Source organism: Microtus ochrogaster, chromosome 8, assembly GCF_000317375.1.
Source record: "Microtus ochrogaster isolate Prairie Vole_2 chromosome 8, MicOch1.0, whole genome shotgun sequence".
Taxonomy (NCBI): domain Eukaryota; kingdom Metazoa; phylum Chordata; class Mammalia; order Rodentia; family Cricetidae; genus Microtus; species Microtus ochrogaster.
In genome coordinates, this window is record NC_022015.1 from 54,199,988 (window position 1) to 54,219,007 (window position 19,020).

A 19,020-nucleotide genomic window follows, 5' to 3' on the forward strand; every position below is an offset into this window, starting at 1 on the left:
ATCTCCCAAAAATCCATTAGGGAGGCTCACAGCACAATTTTAGGGATTGCATCTAAATCCCAAAGGGCAAGAAACCTTTTTTAAAAGCCCTTTAATAGACACTGTGCAAAGCAATGCTCCTTCTATTTGGAAGTCTTAAGCCTGTGGCCCACTGGCCATGCTCTCCTAGGCTCTGGGTCCCAGAAAGCACTGGAAAATGTGGAGGTAGCTCAAAGGCACCAATCCCATGGTTCCATTTACACAGCAACTCTTGCCATTTTTCCTCAGCAGCACGCAGGATTCACTAAGCAGTCAATGGAACACGTCCCATGAAAACCCCATGGAAGGGGATCATGTGATGGAGACATTCCTCACACTCCATGGGAGTTTGGTCCCCAACACAGCGGGTGATGGCTTGCAGAGAATCCAGAGTTTCAGCTTTCTAACTTCACCAGGAGGCTCTTGGGGATGTCAATCACAGGGCCTCTACACTTTGCCTACCCTAGATTGAATGGCACACAGCCCATTCCTAACAGGCCTGCAGAGAAACCATTCTCCCAGCCCTGATAATGCTGTCATCGCAACCGCTCACCCCTTCTGCCATCTAGCCAAGTTTAGAAGCACTGGCCACAGAGAAAAAAAAAACTCACTCTACTTGATCATCTGAAAATTGGAGATACAGTGGCCTCTTTCTTTCTCCTGCTGACAGGGCAGAATTAAAACTAGACAAATGTGAAGTTAAGACCCCTTGGAAGGAAGCAGACATAAGCTTTCCTTCATGGGACTTGGAAAAACATAAAATAGTTGGACGAATGTGGAAGACCTAAGCCTACTCAATATCTGTGCCTCGGCGCTCTTGGGAACCTGGTCTTGAGGTAGGATGTATGTAGCTCATAGGTAGTGAGAGTAGAAACAAAGAGAATGACCTGAGTGCTCTACGAACTGGACAACTACTCTGGGAAATAAAATTTCCTTGTGGAAAGGAACTGGAGAATAAGTCAACAATGCAAAGCACGAAAGAGCAGATCACAGAATGACTGTGCTAAAGACTCTGAGATTTAGTGACATCAAGGCCTGAAGTACAAAGGCTGGAGCCAGGCCCTGTCAAGCTGGTCACATCCAAGTGAGCGTCAGCACCCACATGGGAAAGGGACAAGTTGGTGGCACAAACTGCCAGTACTTTACAATCTGACCATTAGTTTGGGTTTTGGAAGGGGAGATCTTTCTCAAAGGGTTTTATTAGCTATGAATTTGTGCTGGTAATGATAAGACAACCAAAAGAAATCAAAACTTAGTTTTATAATTTTATGTAATTTTCTTGTTATCATTCTTTACTACAACCTCTTGCAACTGGGCTATCTTTGTATGGTTTGTGTGTACATTTAAATTGTTCCTGTAAGTCCTCCAAAATGTTATAAGATATCCATATTTCCAGACCTTAAGAATGATAAAAATACAATTATGGATGAGAGAAAGAAATGGCAAAGTTGAAATTGCCTCTCCTTGCCTTCCCTCTTTCCCTCCATCTTTTGGCTCTTCCGTGGGTCCTGGAAGCATTTTCTCGAGACTACTCTATATCAAAGAATGAGGTCTGAAGAAGACAGACACGGCCCCTATCCTCAGCTATTTACAGTGCCCACACGACAAACAGAGAAATCCAACAGACCTAAGAAAATCAGAAAGGTGCTGAAGAATCTCTGTGGCAAGGTAAACCACAAGCCTCTTTCTGTTATGCTAAAATCCAAGACATGAAAATTACTGATTCAAGAACATGGTGCTGTACTCAGGAATACACAGGGCAAAAATCTGGTGAGACAATTTGATTGGGGTATTATTGTCAGGAGTTCTGTATGTAATTCCAAATTTCCATAAAGAAGTGGATGTATAAATAACTTAGGAATGCCTTGACTCACTTAAACAAACAAACAAGACTATTATTCTAGAAAATTCAACGTAGCATTCTTGCTTAGAAATGATCAACATTGTGGAACTGCAGGTTTTCTTTGGCAGGTATGAGGGCCTTTGTTGCTATGCAACTAAAGCTGGAGGTCAAGCCTGAAGATCTTCCACATAGACGGCAATTCTTCAGCATTGCCTGTGCTGCGGCAAACTCAGAAACTCTGGGTTAGGACAACCCAGATGCTCTGAAAACAACATGGCCTCTTAGAAAACTGATGCTAATGATGAAAAAACAGAGGAACACTCAACAGTGAAAAAAAAAAAGTCCCAAGTTTTGGCTTTTAAAAAAAAAATCCTTATTTTAGTATATTAGTACATTCTCTTTGTGTTTGGAATAAGTCCAGATTCCTTTAAAATTGGAAGAAGAAGCCCAAATGCCACTTAGATGAATAATCCTCTGTTTGACTGAGTATGTGCAAAATGTCCCACCCCCAGTGAAACAGCTTTCTAGATCCTTCCTGGGACATGGTGGACACCTGGTCCTAACACTTGGTGATGACTTGGTCTCTATTATCCAGTTTCTTTGATATAGCAATGAATGTGGTGCCTACCGTCTGGAGCCTGGATCTTCTCACACAAGAGAAGCCTGAACACAGATCAGTCTACCAGCCTGCTACGTTGGCACACCCTGTGAACCAGAGACGTCAGCAGGGACATTTCTATTCAGGATATATCTTGCTCCTTGTGGATCTAACCCTGGGCAATGTCTTGGCATCCTTGAGCTGATGTCAAGTCTTATTTCCAAGCTTTCTTGGCACTGCATTGGACATTCTTGGTTGGTACTCACTTCCATGCCCCAGGGAATCTGGCAAAGGCCTCTACTTTCAAAAGCTGAAGTACACTTTAGAAGCTTCTCTGAGTCTATCATCTCTCTATTTTTCTTCCTATGCTTAGCTGTTGATTCTGAAAGCCATGTTTTAACATAGACAGATAGCTCTTATGATGAACCAATATCTATAAGTTGGAAATGAGGGACATAGAAGCCACATGGTTGGCTTCAGTGTCAAACAAGAGCCCTGGATGTGAGTCACAAGCCTTCTGTGTCTGTGTCCTTGTACTGACTGCTTAAGTCAACTCACTGTGGAAACTCAGACACACTCTCCTGGTCCTGATGCAAAGCAAAACCACTGATATCTCATCCTTATTCCTTGGATGTGCACCAGAACTACTTAAACGTTCTTCTTTAAAAAGCAAAGACCCATGGCACAATTTTGAATCACTCTCATGAATTTGAGGTTGGTATAGGACAGAAACATACACATATATATATAAAACCAAGCTTCCCTGTGATTCTGATACAGCCAGCTCAGAGCCTTCCAAAAACCTGGTATTAAGGAAGCCTGATACAAAAGCTGAAGGAAGCCATTTCTCTTTTCTAGATTCAGGCACTGCACATACTTTCAGCTTCTTCAGAGGCAGAAGAAGTCATTATTTTCACAGGAAGATTGACAAGCACGGTAGAAGCAGTCTACACTGAAGAGACAGAGAACTGTTTTAGTTCTGCTGGATTTAACAAAAATGCAGACTTCTTCCAGGCTCTGGCACCCTGGGAAAGCCATTTCACTCTTCCTTGGGCTCAGAGACTCCATCTATCAAAGTAGGCTAACATTTTAACCCGGAAAAATGGCAGAGGATGCAACAATTTTAAAGCCCTTGACATGAAAAAAAAAATCTCTTGTGTTCTTTGAAAGGAAAATGACAGACAACTCCCAAAGTGTAAGTTTTTTAAATCCCTATCCAGTCCATCCTTTGTGTTGCAGTCAGCATCACTAGCCCAAAGCAAAACTTGCTGAAAGCACCTGCAGGCTCACTTCCCACATGTGGGGGTGTGGCGTTCTCACTGCCCAGCTAGCTGAGAGTCTAAGCTGTGTCTCCTTGGGACTCAATATCTAAGGCAATAGGCATCAGAAACGCCCTTCTCATGATATTTCCAGTTCTATTTTTTGATACTCTCTCCTCTACCCGGCCCTGTGCTCAGAGGTACAAATGCCAGCCCTTAGGCAAACTCTGAACTCTTGCTTTTTAACTCTCATGTTTCTGAGTCTATATTTGTAGTTAATTTTGGAAAATAATCACTACCTTTTCAAACATTTATCCTTCACAGTCTCTTTTTTCTTATGCAACTCCAGATACACTGTTAGACCCCCCATGACCAAAGATGTTGACTTGAAGATTTCATGTGCACTCATCTAATTTGGTTTATTCTTTTCTTTTTGTGCTTATGTTTAGATGATCCCTATTGATACATGCCTTAGGTTTCTGTTACTTTGATAGAGACCATGAGGAAAAGCAACTGGGGAGAAAAGTTTGTTTCCTTTTACAGCTTATAGTCCACCATGAGTGAAGTCAAGGCGGGGGCTCAAGGCAGGAAGCCGGGGGCAGGAACTGCAGTAGATGCTCTGGAGGAGTGCTGCTAAGGGTGCTCACTAGCTTGCTCCCCATGGCTTGCGTAGCCCACTTTCTTAACAAGCCAGGACTACGTTCCCAGGAATGACACCACCTCTTGTTGGCTAGGCCCTCTTATGTCAGTCATTAAATCAAGAAAATGCCCAGATATTTGCCTTCAAGCAATCTGATGGAGATATTTGGGGAGGGGGGTGCAGGAGGTTACTTCATAACAGTCAGGAAAGGTAACTTTGTGGAGAGAGTAGAGAAAGCCATGTTGATGATTAATTTACCAAAACAGGGAAGGAGGGGCATGGGAGCACTTACCAAACATTCAGGAGGCAAAGGCAGGAAGATAAAAAGTTCAAATTTGAGGCCAGCCTGATTTATATAGTGAATTCTAGACTAGCTTCAGATACACAGAAAGACCTTGTCTAAAAACAAACAAACAAACAAAACAAAACAACATAATGAAGCTCACCTGTAATCTACTCTGGGGACCAGGATCTCATGTTCAAAGCTAGTTTGTGTAGTAAGGCCCTAACTCCAAATTTAAAGGGTATAGTTTAGTAGTGACAGAGCACTTGTCTAGCAAATGAAAAGAGCAAAGATCAGTCTTCAGTACTACAAAGTACAATTATTATCAAGTAATGATAAAAAGACTGACCATGGCTGGGCAGTGGTGGTGTACGTCTTTAATTCCAGCACTCAAGAGGCAAAGGCAGGCAGATCTTTGTGAGTTTGAGGCCAGTCTGATCTACAGAGTTACCCAAAGAAACAGTCTCAAAAAAAAAAAAAAAAGAAAAAGAAAAAGAGGCAGAGAGAGAGAGAGACTGGCCTGACCATGAGTTAATAATACTGGAAATTGAGAGGTATGATTAATATAATATTCTGCTACACTTACTTTTAAATTCTCATAACAGAACTTCTTTTTTTAAAAAAAGGAACTTTTTTTAGTGATATCCAAAATGATGAATGTGTCCATATACACATCCTGATGGGTTTCTCTGAGTTTTGTTTGGTTGGTTTTGTTTGTTTCTTTGGTCTCTAAGTAATTCTTCCCCAGCCTTTGATGCACAGAAAGATTTACAAGTCTCCAATGGGTTTGCAGAACTGCAGCTAACACATAGCCCCACCCAGCCTACCAGTGCCAAAGCTCTCTTCTCCACACAGAGAGCATCGTCCAGAGTCCATCAGGTTCGAGAAGAATCTCCATCCAGCAGGGGTCTCATACACAGGGACCTTCATTGATTTAGCCACTCTGAAAAAAATGCAATTTGAGACAACCATCAATTCACATGCCTGGTTTCCTTTATTTTCTCAGCTCCGTAGGAAGTCTTATGATCTATTTGTTCCATAAGTACACTTCAGAACAATTTGAGTAGTTGTTGACAGTGTTGATGCTGGAAGGTACAAAATGAGCAGCCTCCTTCAGTGTTCTCAACTCTGCTTTCTCTATAATACAATATATACTGAATAAACGGATGAATGATTCTAATATTAGTGCTCCAATAAATTCTCTTTGTCATTTTGCTAAGAGTCTACTTAAGATACTAGAATCTAAATTAAGATGGCATTTGACCACAAACACTTAGGAGTATTGTTGACAATAACTACTCTATGAATCTGCCTAAACCCTATGAAACAGGAATTCACCTCTAGAAATGATATGTAGTGGACACTCTGTATGTATTTACTGCTCCTGGTGAATTCAGCCTATAACACACACACACATGATGTTTTATGACTGGAATCTTCATTCATTCTAAGAATGCTGGTGGCTTCCAGCTCACAAATACGGCTCTCTTTCAATAAGAGATGTTTCCACTCAGGCTGGAGAGACGGCTCAGTGGTTAAGAGCACTGGCTGCTCTTCCAGAGGTCCTGTGTTCATTCCCAGCAACCACATAGTAGCTTACAGCCTTCTATAATGGGACCTGATGACCTCTTATGGAATGTAAGCATGCGTGCAGACAGAACACTCATACCTTCAATAAATAAATAAACAAGCAAATAAACAAACAAATCTTTTAAAATCGATGTCTCAAAGTCAGAGAGTCGCTGCTATGTCAACCCAGCTAGCGACTGATCCATGTGGAATCGTCAAAGGCCTGCCATTCCTCCTCATTTTAGTACAACTCTGAAGCTATTTCAGTTCCAGGGCTCCTCATGTGCTGGCTGAGGCCTTTTATGAGTTTTCAGTAGTCAGGTGTCTGTCTGTCTGATTGTCTTCATTGTCCCTTTCCTAGAACTTGATTATGGCATATTTCCTAATTGCCCACATGTTAAAGCCTGGTCCTCAGCTTAGCACTATTAAAGATTATGAAAACCCTTTAGTAACACTCAGTGGGGGGTTTAGGGAATTGGGGACATGCCCTCCCTCAAAAGGACTGCACGATGTTGGTCTCACCTTCTTTCTTTTTCTGACTTCTCATGAGGAGATCAGTTTCCTGAAACATGGGCTCCCATTAATGTAGCTGCATCAGGGCCAAAGGCAACATGGTCCAGTGGCTATGGAATAAACCTCTGAACCAGAACAAACATCTCTTCTTTCTATGTTGACTGCCACAGGCATTTTGTTACAGTCACAGAAACCTGACTGACAGAGTGCTGATCAGGGAGGCAAACTTGATCCTTACCCATATCTATCACCATGCACAAAAATCAAGTCCAAATGGATTAAGGACCTCAATATCAGTCCGAACACACTGAACCTGATAGAAGAGAAAGTGGGAAGTACCCTACAACAGATGGGCACAGGAGATTGCTTCCTAGGTACAACCCCAGCAGCACAGACATTAAGGGCCTCATTGAATAAATGGGACCTCCTGAGACTGAGAAGCTTCTGTAAAGCAAAGGACACTGTCACTAAGACAAAAAGGCAACCCACTGACTGGGAGAAGATCTTCACCAACCCCGCAACTGACAAAAGTCTGATCTCCAAAATATATAAAGAACTCAAGAAACTAGACCGTAAAAGGCTAATCAACCCAATTATAAAATGGGGCACTGAGCTGAACAGAGAATTCTCAACAGAAGAACTTCAAATGGCCAAAAGACACTTAAGGTCATGCTCAACTTCCTTAGCCATCAGGGAAATGCAAATCAAGACAACTTTAAGATACCATCTCACACCTGTCAGAATGGCTAAAATGAAAAACACCAATGATAGCCTTTGCTGGAGAGGGTGTGGAGAAAGGGGTACACTCATCCATTGCTGGTGGGAATGCAAACTCGTGCAACCACTTTGGAAAGCAGTGTGGCGGTTCCTCAGGAAATTCGGGATCAACCTACCCCTGGACCCAGCAATACCGCTCTTGGGAATATACCCAAGAGAGGCCCTATCATACAACAAAAGTATATGCTCAACTATGTTCATAGCAGCAATGTTTGTAATAGCCAGAACCTGGAAACAACCTAGATGTCCTTCAATGGAAGAATGGATGAAGAAAGTGTGGAATGTATACATATTAGAGTATTACTCAGCAATAAAAAACAAGGACTTCTTGAAGTTTGTGTACAAATGGATGGAAATAGAAAACACTATCCTGAGTGAGGTAAGCCAGACCCAAAAAGAGGAACATGGGATGTACTCACTCATATTTGGTTTCTAGCCATAAATAAAGGACAGTGAGCTTATAATTCACGATCCTAGAGAAGCTAAATTAGAAGGTGAATTCAAAGACAAACATATAGGCATCCTCCTGAATATTAACCTTCATCAGGCGATGAAAGGAGACAGAAACCCACACTGGAGCACCGGACAGAAATCTCAAGGTCCAAATCAGGAGCAGAAGGAGAGAGAGCACGAGCAAGGAACTCAGGACCGCGAGGGGTACACCCACACACTGAGACAATGGGGATGATCTTTCGGGAATTCACCAAGACCAGCTAGCCTGGGTCTGAAAAAGCATGGGATAAAACCGGACTTACATAGCAGACAATGAGGACTACTGAGAACTCAAGAACAATGGCAATGGGTTTTTGATCCTACTGCACATACTGGCTTTGGGGGAGCCTAGGCAGTTTGGATGCTCAACTTACTAAACCTGGATGGAGGTGGGCGGTCCTTGGACTTCCCACAGGTCAGGGAACCCTGATTGCTGTTCAAGCAGATGAGGGAGAGGGACTTGATTGGGGGAGGGGGAGGGAAATGGGAGGCGGTGGCGGGGAGGAGGCAGAAATCCTTAATAAATAAATAAATTTAAAAAAAGGAAAAAAAATAAAAATGTTTAAAGCAGAAAAAAAAATTTGATCCTTAAAGCAGAAAGGAATAAACTCCCCAAAGGCAAATTTCTTTTAGAGCCATTTCCTGGAGAGCCTAGGGTGTGATATTACTCAACAGAGAGTAACATGAGATTGGACAAGACTGATCAATAACCATTTACAATAACTGAAACAATATAAATCAATGTCCTGGGAGAATGGACAAATAACTTATGATATCGAGAAGGATAATCTTAGTTGTTTATTTGATTAAGATAAGAGACACCTAGAAGATTAATGAAGCATGCCTTTGGGTACTTGTGGGGGTTTTCCAAAGATGATGATGTCATAAGGGTTGTGACCTAACGGTTCAAAGCACTGACAGATTCACAGCTTGAGTAGACTGCTCAGAGCGAGCAGAACTACACAATATGAATCCTAGATGGAATCATAGGTCACTTGGGCCACGCCCTTGGGGACCATATCATTACTCTGTATCCTGGCCACCATAAGGTGTGTAACCACTGCCATATATTCCTGCAACCATGATATTCTTCCTCACCTCAGGCCTAAAACAATAGCTCTAGCTAACTTGAACCAAAACTTGAAACTATGACCTAAGATAAATATTTCCTCATTTCCAATTACCTTCTCTGGTATTTCGTCATGATAATGAAAAGCTTACTAACAAGGATGCATAGACGTCATTAAACAAACGATTTTGTGAGGCACCACCCTGAATGAGTGGAGTACACAAAGGAACGTGTGTGGTGTTGTAATACTTAGATGCTTAGACGTTCGTTCATCTCAAAGGTTTTAGCTTATCTCATTTTTGACATCTTAAGAAAAATATACGATTGCACTTACACCCTGGGAAGAACAATGGAAGAGCCTTTCCACAAACTTTAGAACAAAGGAGAGTGTTCCGAGCTGCTAATTTCATCGTCAAGAGCTGAAGGAAGAATAAATCACACCGAAGCCCAGTGGAGCAGATAGGAAAACATGGGTCATGGTTAACCTAACAAGCGTAAACTCACGAGAGTGGTAAACTCACAGGGAAAAGGTGCCGATGAGAGAGAGCGGGGAGCGGGCGGGAGGACACATAATCTTTGTCCGAAATACTCTTGTGAGTTCAAAGCCAACTTGGCAGAACTGAAGGGAGGGGAAAGGGTTTCCCCAGGTCCCACCCTCACCAATTAATCACTGTCCGGAGGGCACCAGGCTGTGACTGCCGGCTGGATTGTAAAGAACCAGAGACTTTTAGAACCCTGAGCTGCAGTTGCAGCTATGCGAGCTGAGATAAGATGGGTAATTAAATTCCAGGACCCTGTGTGTATAAACTGATTGTGCCCTGGGGTCGGAAAGGAATTCCCGCTCCTACCCTGAACTTGGGAGTCATCCCAAGCACAGCACTCAGCAGACTCTATGGGTTAGACCTCCTGCTGGCAGGAAGCCTCCCATGGCTACAGTCCCCTAATACAAAAGCTGAAAGTGAAGCAGCCGCTCCCCCAGCCCTGCCACCCTGTGCCAGGAGCAAATGGCAAGCTCTTCCAAGGAAGGAGAGAGTAGGAACGTGGAGGCTGCAACCCTCCTGCCAGGAAGAATAAGCCCTGGTGGCTAACGGAACATTTGCATTAAGCCCTCTCCTCAGCTGAGGCTTGCAGACCTCCATAAAAGGGGCTCCTAGTTGGGCAAGGTCTTAGTCTCATTTTGCAAGAGCTTCTCCCTCACTCCCCCTTGTATTCTGCGCTCTTAAAGCTCTTCTCTGTTTCCCAAAGATGCCCCTGCCTGCCTTCTGCTATTGCTGTATACCGTGAGTCCTTCTATGCCATTCATTTAACTCAGATTAGGCTTCTGTTTCCAATTTTTGTCTAAATCTATTTTAAATGATCTGCCATCGGAAAGTCTGTCTAGGTACATTTTGTCATGCTGAGAACAAAATGCCTGAGACTGCGTGATTTATAGAGAACAGAAAGTTATTTCTTAAGAGTTCTGGAGACTGGGGATGTCCCAGAGTGCAGTGCCCATATTTGGCCTAGTGAGGGACTTCTTGCTATGTCCTCACAAAGCAAACTATGGAAGAGCAACCTTGCCACCTGCTCCATGAAGCATCTTTCATAAGAACCATGAACTCATTAACAAGGAAGGAAGGAACCCTACTGACCTCATCATCTCTTCAAAGCACCCCCCCTTTTAAATTCTTTCACCATTTCAGCACCTGGGCTCTGGAGGGGATTAACTTTCAACATGAATTCTGGAAGGGATCTAAGTTTCTCCGGCACATCAAGTTGATTGTATAAAGCCTACAGCAAGAAAGTTTTAACATACTTAAAGGTGACAAGATCTGGGTCCCTTTGCCTATATCCAAATGTCTCTTTTTACATTCTGTGTCCTGAATCCTCGGCCCTCCTTTAAAAGCCTTCACCCTCCAGTCTGGGAGAAGATACCTGCACATTCCACAGACCCAATGACATTCTCACGGGCTTTCCATATTTTAAATTCCTATGAATCACTTTAAAAAATTAAAATTCCACAAAGAAAGAAAAGCAAAATGTAGCAAGCACACACATTATACAAGATAATACCCAAAGGACCAATTAGCATCTGAAAAATACTTGGAACCGGATGCTAAAACCACAGTGAAGTATCCCGCTGCCCACAATCCTATAGGAAAAGAACGGAACTGCCAATGCTGGAGAAGATATGGAATCTCAGCACGGAAGAATACAGAGTCATACTGACTACAGTATATTTATTCAAGACAGTACGGTGCCATACCATAGGACAGCAAAAATGAGCAAACCAGCACAATGTAGAATAACGTAAGCAAAGAAGCCAGACAGAGGGATATTGCAGAATTCCATTCAGACGCGGTACAAACTAGGAGAGGGAAATCACTGGCGGCAGAAATCAGGGTGCTGGTTATCTGGAGATGGATGGAGAACAGTGATGAGGCAGGCTTACTTCTTCATAGCAGTGGCTGCTGCATGTGCGTGTTTATTATGTGAAAATCGCTTAGGCTATGTACTCTTATGCACTGAACCTTTTCTACAGGCACATTATGCTTCATTAATATTAATAGTTTATTTTATATTAATAGTTTATTTTAAAGCTAGGCCTGGTGGCACAGCACTCAGGAGGATGAAATAGGAGGACCAGGAATTTGGAATCATCCTGACTTCAAAGAGTAAGGTACTATGGGGGTGGGCTGGGGGGTGGGCACAACTATTTAACTATTTTTAAAAGTTTATTTGTATGAAAAATTCCTCTGGAGTCTTTAAGAATAAATGCATGTTTGAATTAGCCGGATTTTTATACTCTTAAAAAAGAAGCGAGCCCCCATGTGTTGGTAATGTCCAGCAGACAAGGAGCGGTCTTCAGGTTAGCTCTCCAGCATCTTTACAGGTTTGTGTTCGCTCACAGGGCCCTTTGATGTCTGGCTCCGCTGTCTGGGGATGCTCTGTAATAAAAGGCCGATATGAGCTTGTACTTTAAAATCCCCTTTAAACGAAGCCTGCCCAGATCATAAATATGAATGAGGTGGAGTTCATCTAAAGCTGGCTCCCTAACAGCGGTCTCCCCCAACTTTCCTTCTTTCTTCTTCCAGTGATAAAGCTTCAATTCAGGACTTTGCATGCAGCAGGCAAGAGCTCCAGCACTGAGCTACACTCCCAAGCCTTCTCATAGTAATCTTAAGTCTATTCTTAAACCGTTTTTGTTTGGATGGAACGACCTACACTCGCAGTTAAAACACACAAAACGTTGAGCGCCACACTAGCATCACTGCTTTTTTGTTTTGTTTTGTTTGTCATGCATATATAAACTTGAGCAGTGTTGTGTGACCTGGGGCCCATCCCTTCTCAGCATTGTCTAAACCTCAAACCCCACATGTGAAACGGCACCGTTCTGCTTGTCTTCTCAGCTAGGCTGTAAGGATCAGATGAGGCAGGGCCCACAAATGGAAAGAAAATCCTCTCGCAGCCGTAGAAAGGCCTCCCGAGATACAACATTATCTCCCCTCTCAGTACGGGATCTTCAGTGAGCCCAAAGGAAACAGGCTTATCGCCTGAGAATATTTAAAAGGCGAAGATTAAGATAACCGTGAGTCTCTTGTTCCTCTGACTTGTAGGTGTCAGCCAACTATAAAGCGAAGGAGAATTCCCAGCCCAGGAGCCTTTGATGCCTTCACACTTCTGCATATTCATTTCACATCTGTGCCGCGGGAGAAAATAGAGGACCCTTCCCTGTCACATTGTCAAGTGTCTGACAACGTAAGGCACGCAGATTTCTGAAGATCCTGACTTAGCTTGAAAGAGAAAAATAATCTTGGCTACAGAAAGCTGACCAGAGAGCCAAGGAAATAAGTCTGCAGACCTGAAGCCACCTTGACTATGAAGAGAGCAGGCAGCCTCTGTGCGGGCGACCAGGTTGATATTCGCAGCCCAGTGCCAGAGCACTTTGGTGTAACCACCTGGCTCTGATTATCTTCAAATAACAATTTAAAAAACTGTCCAGGAGCTGAAATCAAGCAAACTTAAACTCTGAGTTCTCCAACCGAGCAAGGGGTGGCCATGAGACAGTAGTCCTGAATACTTCAGACTTTTGTATTCTAAGAATACAGAAAAAAATCTGTATCATCTTATTTGGTTTCATTTTGCTTTATTTTCTGATTTGCAGGGACTTCTGATTGAAGCTATTAAAAAACATGTTGAGAGCCGGGTGATCCTGGACACCTTTTTAATCCCAGCACGCAGGAGGCAGAGGCAGGTGGATCTCTGTGAGTTCGAGGCCAGCCTGGTCTACAAAGAGAGTTCCAGGACAGCTAGCACTGTAACACAGAGAAACCCTGTCTCGAACAACAAAACAACAACAAGCAAACAAACAAACAAACAAAAACCATATTTAATGCCTTCAGAAGACTTAGAACCAGTTCATTTGCTTCTAGAGTCCAAAAGTATTGAGAACTGACAAGACAGCCCCAACCCAGGAGAAAAAATATTTCAGTACAATGAAACCTCCCAGGTTTGTAGAAAAGTCGCTTTTCTCCTCTTCTGGAGTCTATTAGCATCTTTTCCTAAATGGTACCCTGGAGATCTATGGAGCTGACATTGTAAGGCGGGGGGGGGGGGGATAGAGAGAACAGAGACACCTAGGCGCTGGGTAAGATGAACACAAAGAGACTGTACACAGGTGCTGCCTCTAAGGAAAGAACAGAGACCAGAGAAAATTAGCATCTGTATAAGGCTGTGCCACCAATCTGAGGACAGAGTGGTCCCGGAAGGCAGCAGCCATTGAAATGTCACGGCTGTTCAGTTTTCCCAAAGCAAACATCTGCGCCTGATTCTCACGGTTCATACTGGGCTCAGCTTCAGTGGGGCCACAGAGACCTGAATGTCTGTCCCCTATGTGCTATGAACCCGCCTCTTACCTAAACCCATCCATGTGAAGCCTCGTTTGACAGAACAGCATCTACAGCTGACGCCCGTGGATGACTACAGAAAGACTTTTAGGGAACGCGGAGAAAGTCTGTGACAGATTTAGTTGCTTTAAAAATTACAAAATATTTCCATTTCTGCTGAAGGTACCTGAAAAGAGGGGGGAAGCTGGAGATTTAGAAAACTACTTGCAATGCTCATTGAAGGATTCCACAACCTCAGTAAAATCCTGTAAATCAGTAAGAACAGCTGAAACAACCCCCACACTTCACAGGAAAAAAGACTGACTGGCCAATATGAAAACATACTGTAAATCGTAGGACAGTGGTCAGATAACATTTTACATCCATGAAGAAAATAGCAAAATAGAGGGGTGGGGGGAGAGGGAGGATGGAGGGGATGGAGATGAGAGGAGAGAGAGAGAGAGAGAGAGAGAGAGAGAGAGAGAGAGAGAGAGAGGAGGGAGGAGGGGAGTGAAAGAGTGGAGAGAGAAGAGGGGAGGGAGGAAAACAGACTCCAGACACTGTCAGCGGGAGTATACAGTTATTTGAGAGTTTTTACTAGAATTGATCATGTTCTATCCTCCAGCAAGCCCACCACAAGTTAACTCTCCAGAGAAACTTAAAGGCGTGTGTCTATTCCAGCACTATCCTGCGAGAGAAACAAAGCCAAGTCCCAGGCAACCTTACTACCCATCAAACAGGAACTCGACATTTTACTCATGCCAGAGCTCGTAGATGGTGTGACCCAGGGGCACTCAAGTTCACAGGGCAAGAGAGTTCAGAGAAGAAATTGCACCGTCTGTTTCTTAGCCTCACTACAGACTTTTATCTTCCAATTACTGCCTCCCCTCAACAGCCCTAGCAGAGAGCCTAGCAGGATAGCGCCCTAACTCTCTAGTAAAGAGTTTCAGATATTTGCAACTCTGAAGAATTATTAAAAAAAAAAAGAAGAAGAAGAAAAAGAACAACTACAGAAAGAGATCCAACATCCTCTGGCTGAACATCCTCTGGCTCCGTTTAGCAGCCAGGACCTCCCAGTGGCACCACAGCCACACGGGAACTTAAGATTTACCTGTCCCATGGCTGTGTCTCTTTGGTCGGAAGGCAGGTCCAAGCATGCTAGATGTGGCCAGCTGTAGCTAGTTAGCCTGGGTGTTTCCTGAGAGTCCTCGTGCCTTTCACTTGCATGGATGGAACACAAGCCTCTTCCTACTTTAAATCAAAAGGCTTTTTGTTTTTGTTTTTCCTGTGTACCATACTAGAATCAAGCAGTTCCCTCCTTTCCTCCTGTCCATCAGACCAATGACTTCATGAAAGAAACGCACCATGTCTGTATCCGGTCTCAAACTGGGCTCATGTTCAGTTCTCTGCCGGAGTCCTCCTCCTTATACATGAAGACTCAAAACCCTTAAGGGCCCAAACGCTCCAATTTTTATGAGTTGGTTCCCTGAGCAGGGCCATATGCCGACCTTCAGGGGCCCAAACCTTCAGGGTCCCAGCAGGTCCCTCTGGGAGTGAGAAGCAGCTGCCATGCCAAGTTTGGAAGGCCGAGGACTGAACAATACTTCCTACCTGAATATTCTCTCCACCACATGACTCTGACCTGTGTCCTATCAGGTGGCTCAAGTCAGTGTTTCTCTTGAAGCCAGACCAAGTTACCAGGCCACCATCTCCACGTGGACTCTGGGAAAATAAATGTCCATCAAGGGACTGTTTGAGGCTGTGCCTACCTTTCAAGGTTTCTTCTGTCTCTTGGGACTGGGCTCAGTTTCGCCAGCATGGATCAGGAAAGGTCAGTCCACATTAGTTCTGCTCTAATATTATCTTTAAAAAGACTTTGTTTTACGAGTCAGCGTGATAAGGAAAGCAACAGATGGAAAAGCCAACAACTTTTTGTGAGAAATAGAGCTGGACACTAAAAAGGACCGTGGCGTGGGCAAAAAAAGCAAGCAAACAACTCATGCTCAGTCACGTCCAAACGCCTTGGCGAGGATAGGCAGGACCCCAGTCCTCTTCCAACTCCACCTCTTCCTGGTTTTATGAACTTGGCTAAGACATTTGTACTCCATAAACTCAACTTTTCTACCTGTGAAACAGAACGACAAGCGGTCAGTGACTGAGTGGAGGGATTCCTGGAAAGTCCTGGATTCTGGAACCTTTAGATAGAGCGAAGAGGTCCTCTGCCGCCCTCTCTGTCACTTCTGACCCCAGACTCTCTCCCCTAACGTAGAAAACTGCCTTTCTGACGGGGGCCTCCTTCAATCCTGCAGCTTCAGATTCTTGTACGTGTCGTTTATGCTGTGTCTTGATGAAGGTCCCATCAGGAAGAGAGGAGACACTCCATTTGAGATATTAGGAGTTGTACAGGAACTGCCCACACAGGCAAGGTGAGGAAAAGCACAGTGGAGAGCCCACCCCCACCCCCACCCCGGGCAGGTACCAGATAAGCTAGATCCTCTCACCCAAATAGCTATAACTGGAATCCAAAGGTTCTGCCTGGCACAGGCCAGGACCTTCCGGAAGGCATGCTGCCAGCTCATGGAAACCTGTCAGGAGAGATATAAATGCCTGACCACTCTCTCTTCTGCCAGAACTCCTTAAAAGACAAGCATGAAGAGGTACACAGAACGAGACTAGAAGTCGACAGCAGATCTAAGCCATGGTGGACAACTCTCTCAAAGAGCACAAAATTCGGCTGAAAATGTTCACAATCGCACTGTTTTCACGTGCAGTGTGTCTGTCGGTTTACCAAAGCCAGAACTGTAGTTCAGTGTGAAACAGCCCAGAAGCCTGCTGAAGCCTTTCTCCCTGTATAGAGCAAGGACTACTCATCTCACTGGACCGTTTAGAGGAAGAGCACACCCTTCTCACAGACCTCTGGGGTTGACAGTTTTGTTTGGCACAGGTTGGAAACCACTGGCTCAAATGAATGCAGCAGCTACCTGTTGTATGGAGATGACACCGGTGTGGTCCAGAGGCCCCGTTATGGATATTCACAGATGTGGTTCAAAAGTTTTTACTTCCGCTGAAAACTTGCCAGGACCAAGAAGAAAGAACATGTCAAATTCTATTCATTCACCTCAGAGATCAGAGCGTGAGCAATTTGCTTTTTCCAAAGAGGCTTAGAAGAAAAGGTTGAAGAGAATTCCAGGGAGTAGCAAGCCTACCCACTTTGATCCTGACTTGTAAAATACTCTGAGCTCAGCAGAGAAAACAGACAATAGGAGAGTCTACCCTAGGCCAAGCCACATGTGACGGCAAGGCTCTCTAGTATGAGTGACCTGATCAGTCTAGCCCTGAGTTGGGGGTAGGGTGAGGAAGGAGGTTGGCAAAGCAGCTGCTCACAGACAGGGCGACTGTGCCAGCTACAACTGAGAAAGATCCTCTCTGTGGGCCTAGCTGTCGCTAAGGGACAGAAACCAAAATAGGTTGGCAAGAATACAGAGTTCCTGACATTAATGGGAGAAGCAGATGCTCCCAGGAAAATAAGTAGGCCATCCACTGTCCCATGGTTCCTCTCTGGGGACCTCGTGGGAGAGTTTGTATTGGTGAGGTTTCATTCCAGGTGGAGCCCCTTGGGAGCTTAGGGAAAACTCCAGAATAGGGCAAGAGCAGAGAGACTCTACTTCAAGGACTTATTGCCAGGAGGCAAGCCTGCAGGTGAAAAAGCATGTAGAAATAGCAGGCCTCTGACTTTGAGAGCGACTATGTACAGGGATGAATAGTTCCCTTCTAGACAAGATCCCACACCTAGAGGAGAGATGGAAATGAGAGAACAGGGCAGTACCCCAGCAGGCCAGAGCTAGGGCCTACACAGTGCCTTCCTTCAAACGCCTTTGTTACAGCTTCAATATTGGTGCCCAACAGGCCTCTGCACTGAAGGCTTGGTCTGCAACCCAAACCCTACTGAGAAGTGGTGGAGTCTTTAAGAGATGGGGCCTGGGAGAAAAAAGTTAGGTTACGAGGAAGTATTGAGACCTTGGACTCTCCTTCTCCCCCCCGAGCCCAGGTCCCCCAATCTTGCTTTCCAACTACCACGAAGTGACCGGGACACCTCCACTATGCACCGCAACCATGATGCACTGTGGCCACCACAGGCCCAAAGCAGGGAGGCCAACTGACCATACGTACTGAAACCTCAGAACAAAGTGGTCCTCCCCACATCTCAGGCATGCATTATAGTGAAGCATGAATAGCATCTTTCTTCCAGACCTTATTCCCAACTATCCAAATGGATTGCACTGAGTTTCTTAGACCAGAACACATGAAAATTGTCTGCTAAAACTTCCCAATAGTTAGCAAGCAAATGTAGGGGGCTCTCCCTGTGACTGCCTCTTCACTCTGTGGTGCCCTTCTAAAGGGTGCAGCTGACAGTCCTGCATGCCACAGCTCTTCACTGGCTCACCCGAGTTCAGGCAGAGTACATATGACTTTTCAGTCCCTTCAGGACATATTTGAAGTAGAAAGGGGATCATACACTCCCAAGACGGTCACATTGCTGAAGGTATCCCTAAATGTATTTTGCTATCTTCAAAACCATTAAGGCTAAAGCATTTCATTTTCCTGCAACCCTGTGGCCGATTCTGATGTGGGAGTGTCTTCTATCTTCTGTTGCTTTCATTGGTTAATTAATAAAGAAACTGCTTGGCCTTTGATAGGCCAGCCCTTAGGTGGGTGGAGTAGACAGAACAGAATTCTGGGAGAGAGAAAGCCGAGTCAGGCAGTCACCATAGCTCTCCTCTCCAAGATGGATACAGGTTAAGATCTTACTGGTAAGCCACCACCTCGTGGTGCTACACAGATTATTAGATATGGGTTAATCAAGATGTGAGAGTTAGCCAGTAAGAGGCCAGAGCTAATGGGCCAAGCAGTGTTTAAATGAATATAGTTTCCATGTAATTATTCTGGGTAAAGTTAGCCGTGCTGGAGCTGGGCAGGAACACAGCCCGCTCCTTCTACACGGTTCAATAGCATTGCATTATGGAAAACTCTGTGAATATGTCTTTAAGTGTGTGTTTGTGTGTGTGTGTGTGTGTGTGTGTGTGTGTGTGTGTG

The 19,020-nt window shown here is 44.3% G+C and overlaps 1 protein-coding gene across 1 annotated transcript in view; it reads right to left on the reverse strand.

The window, feature by feature from the left end:
* The window catches only part of Pgm5 (phosphoglucomutase 5), a 162,355-nt gene that overhangs the window by 55,234 nt on the left and 88,101 nt on the right, over positions 1 to 19,020 (reverse strand). The window contains exon 7 of the mRNA XM_005352084.2: positions 5,469 to 5,584. Within this exon, the coding sequence (XP_005352141.1) occupies positions 5,469 to 5,584 (116 nt within the window). The remainder of the gene's footprint in view (positions 1 to 5,468; positions 5,585 to 19,020) is intronic.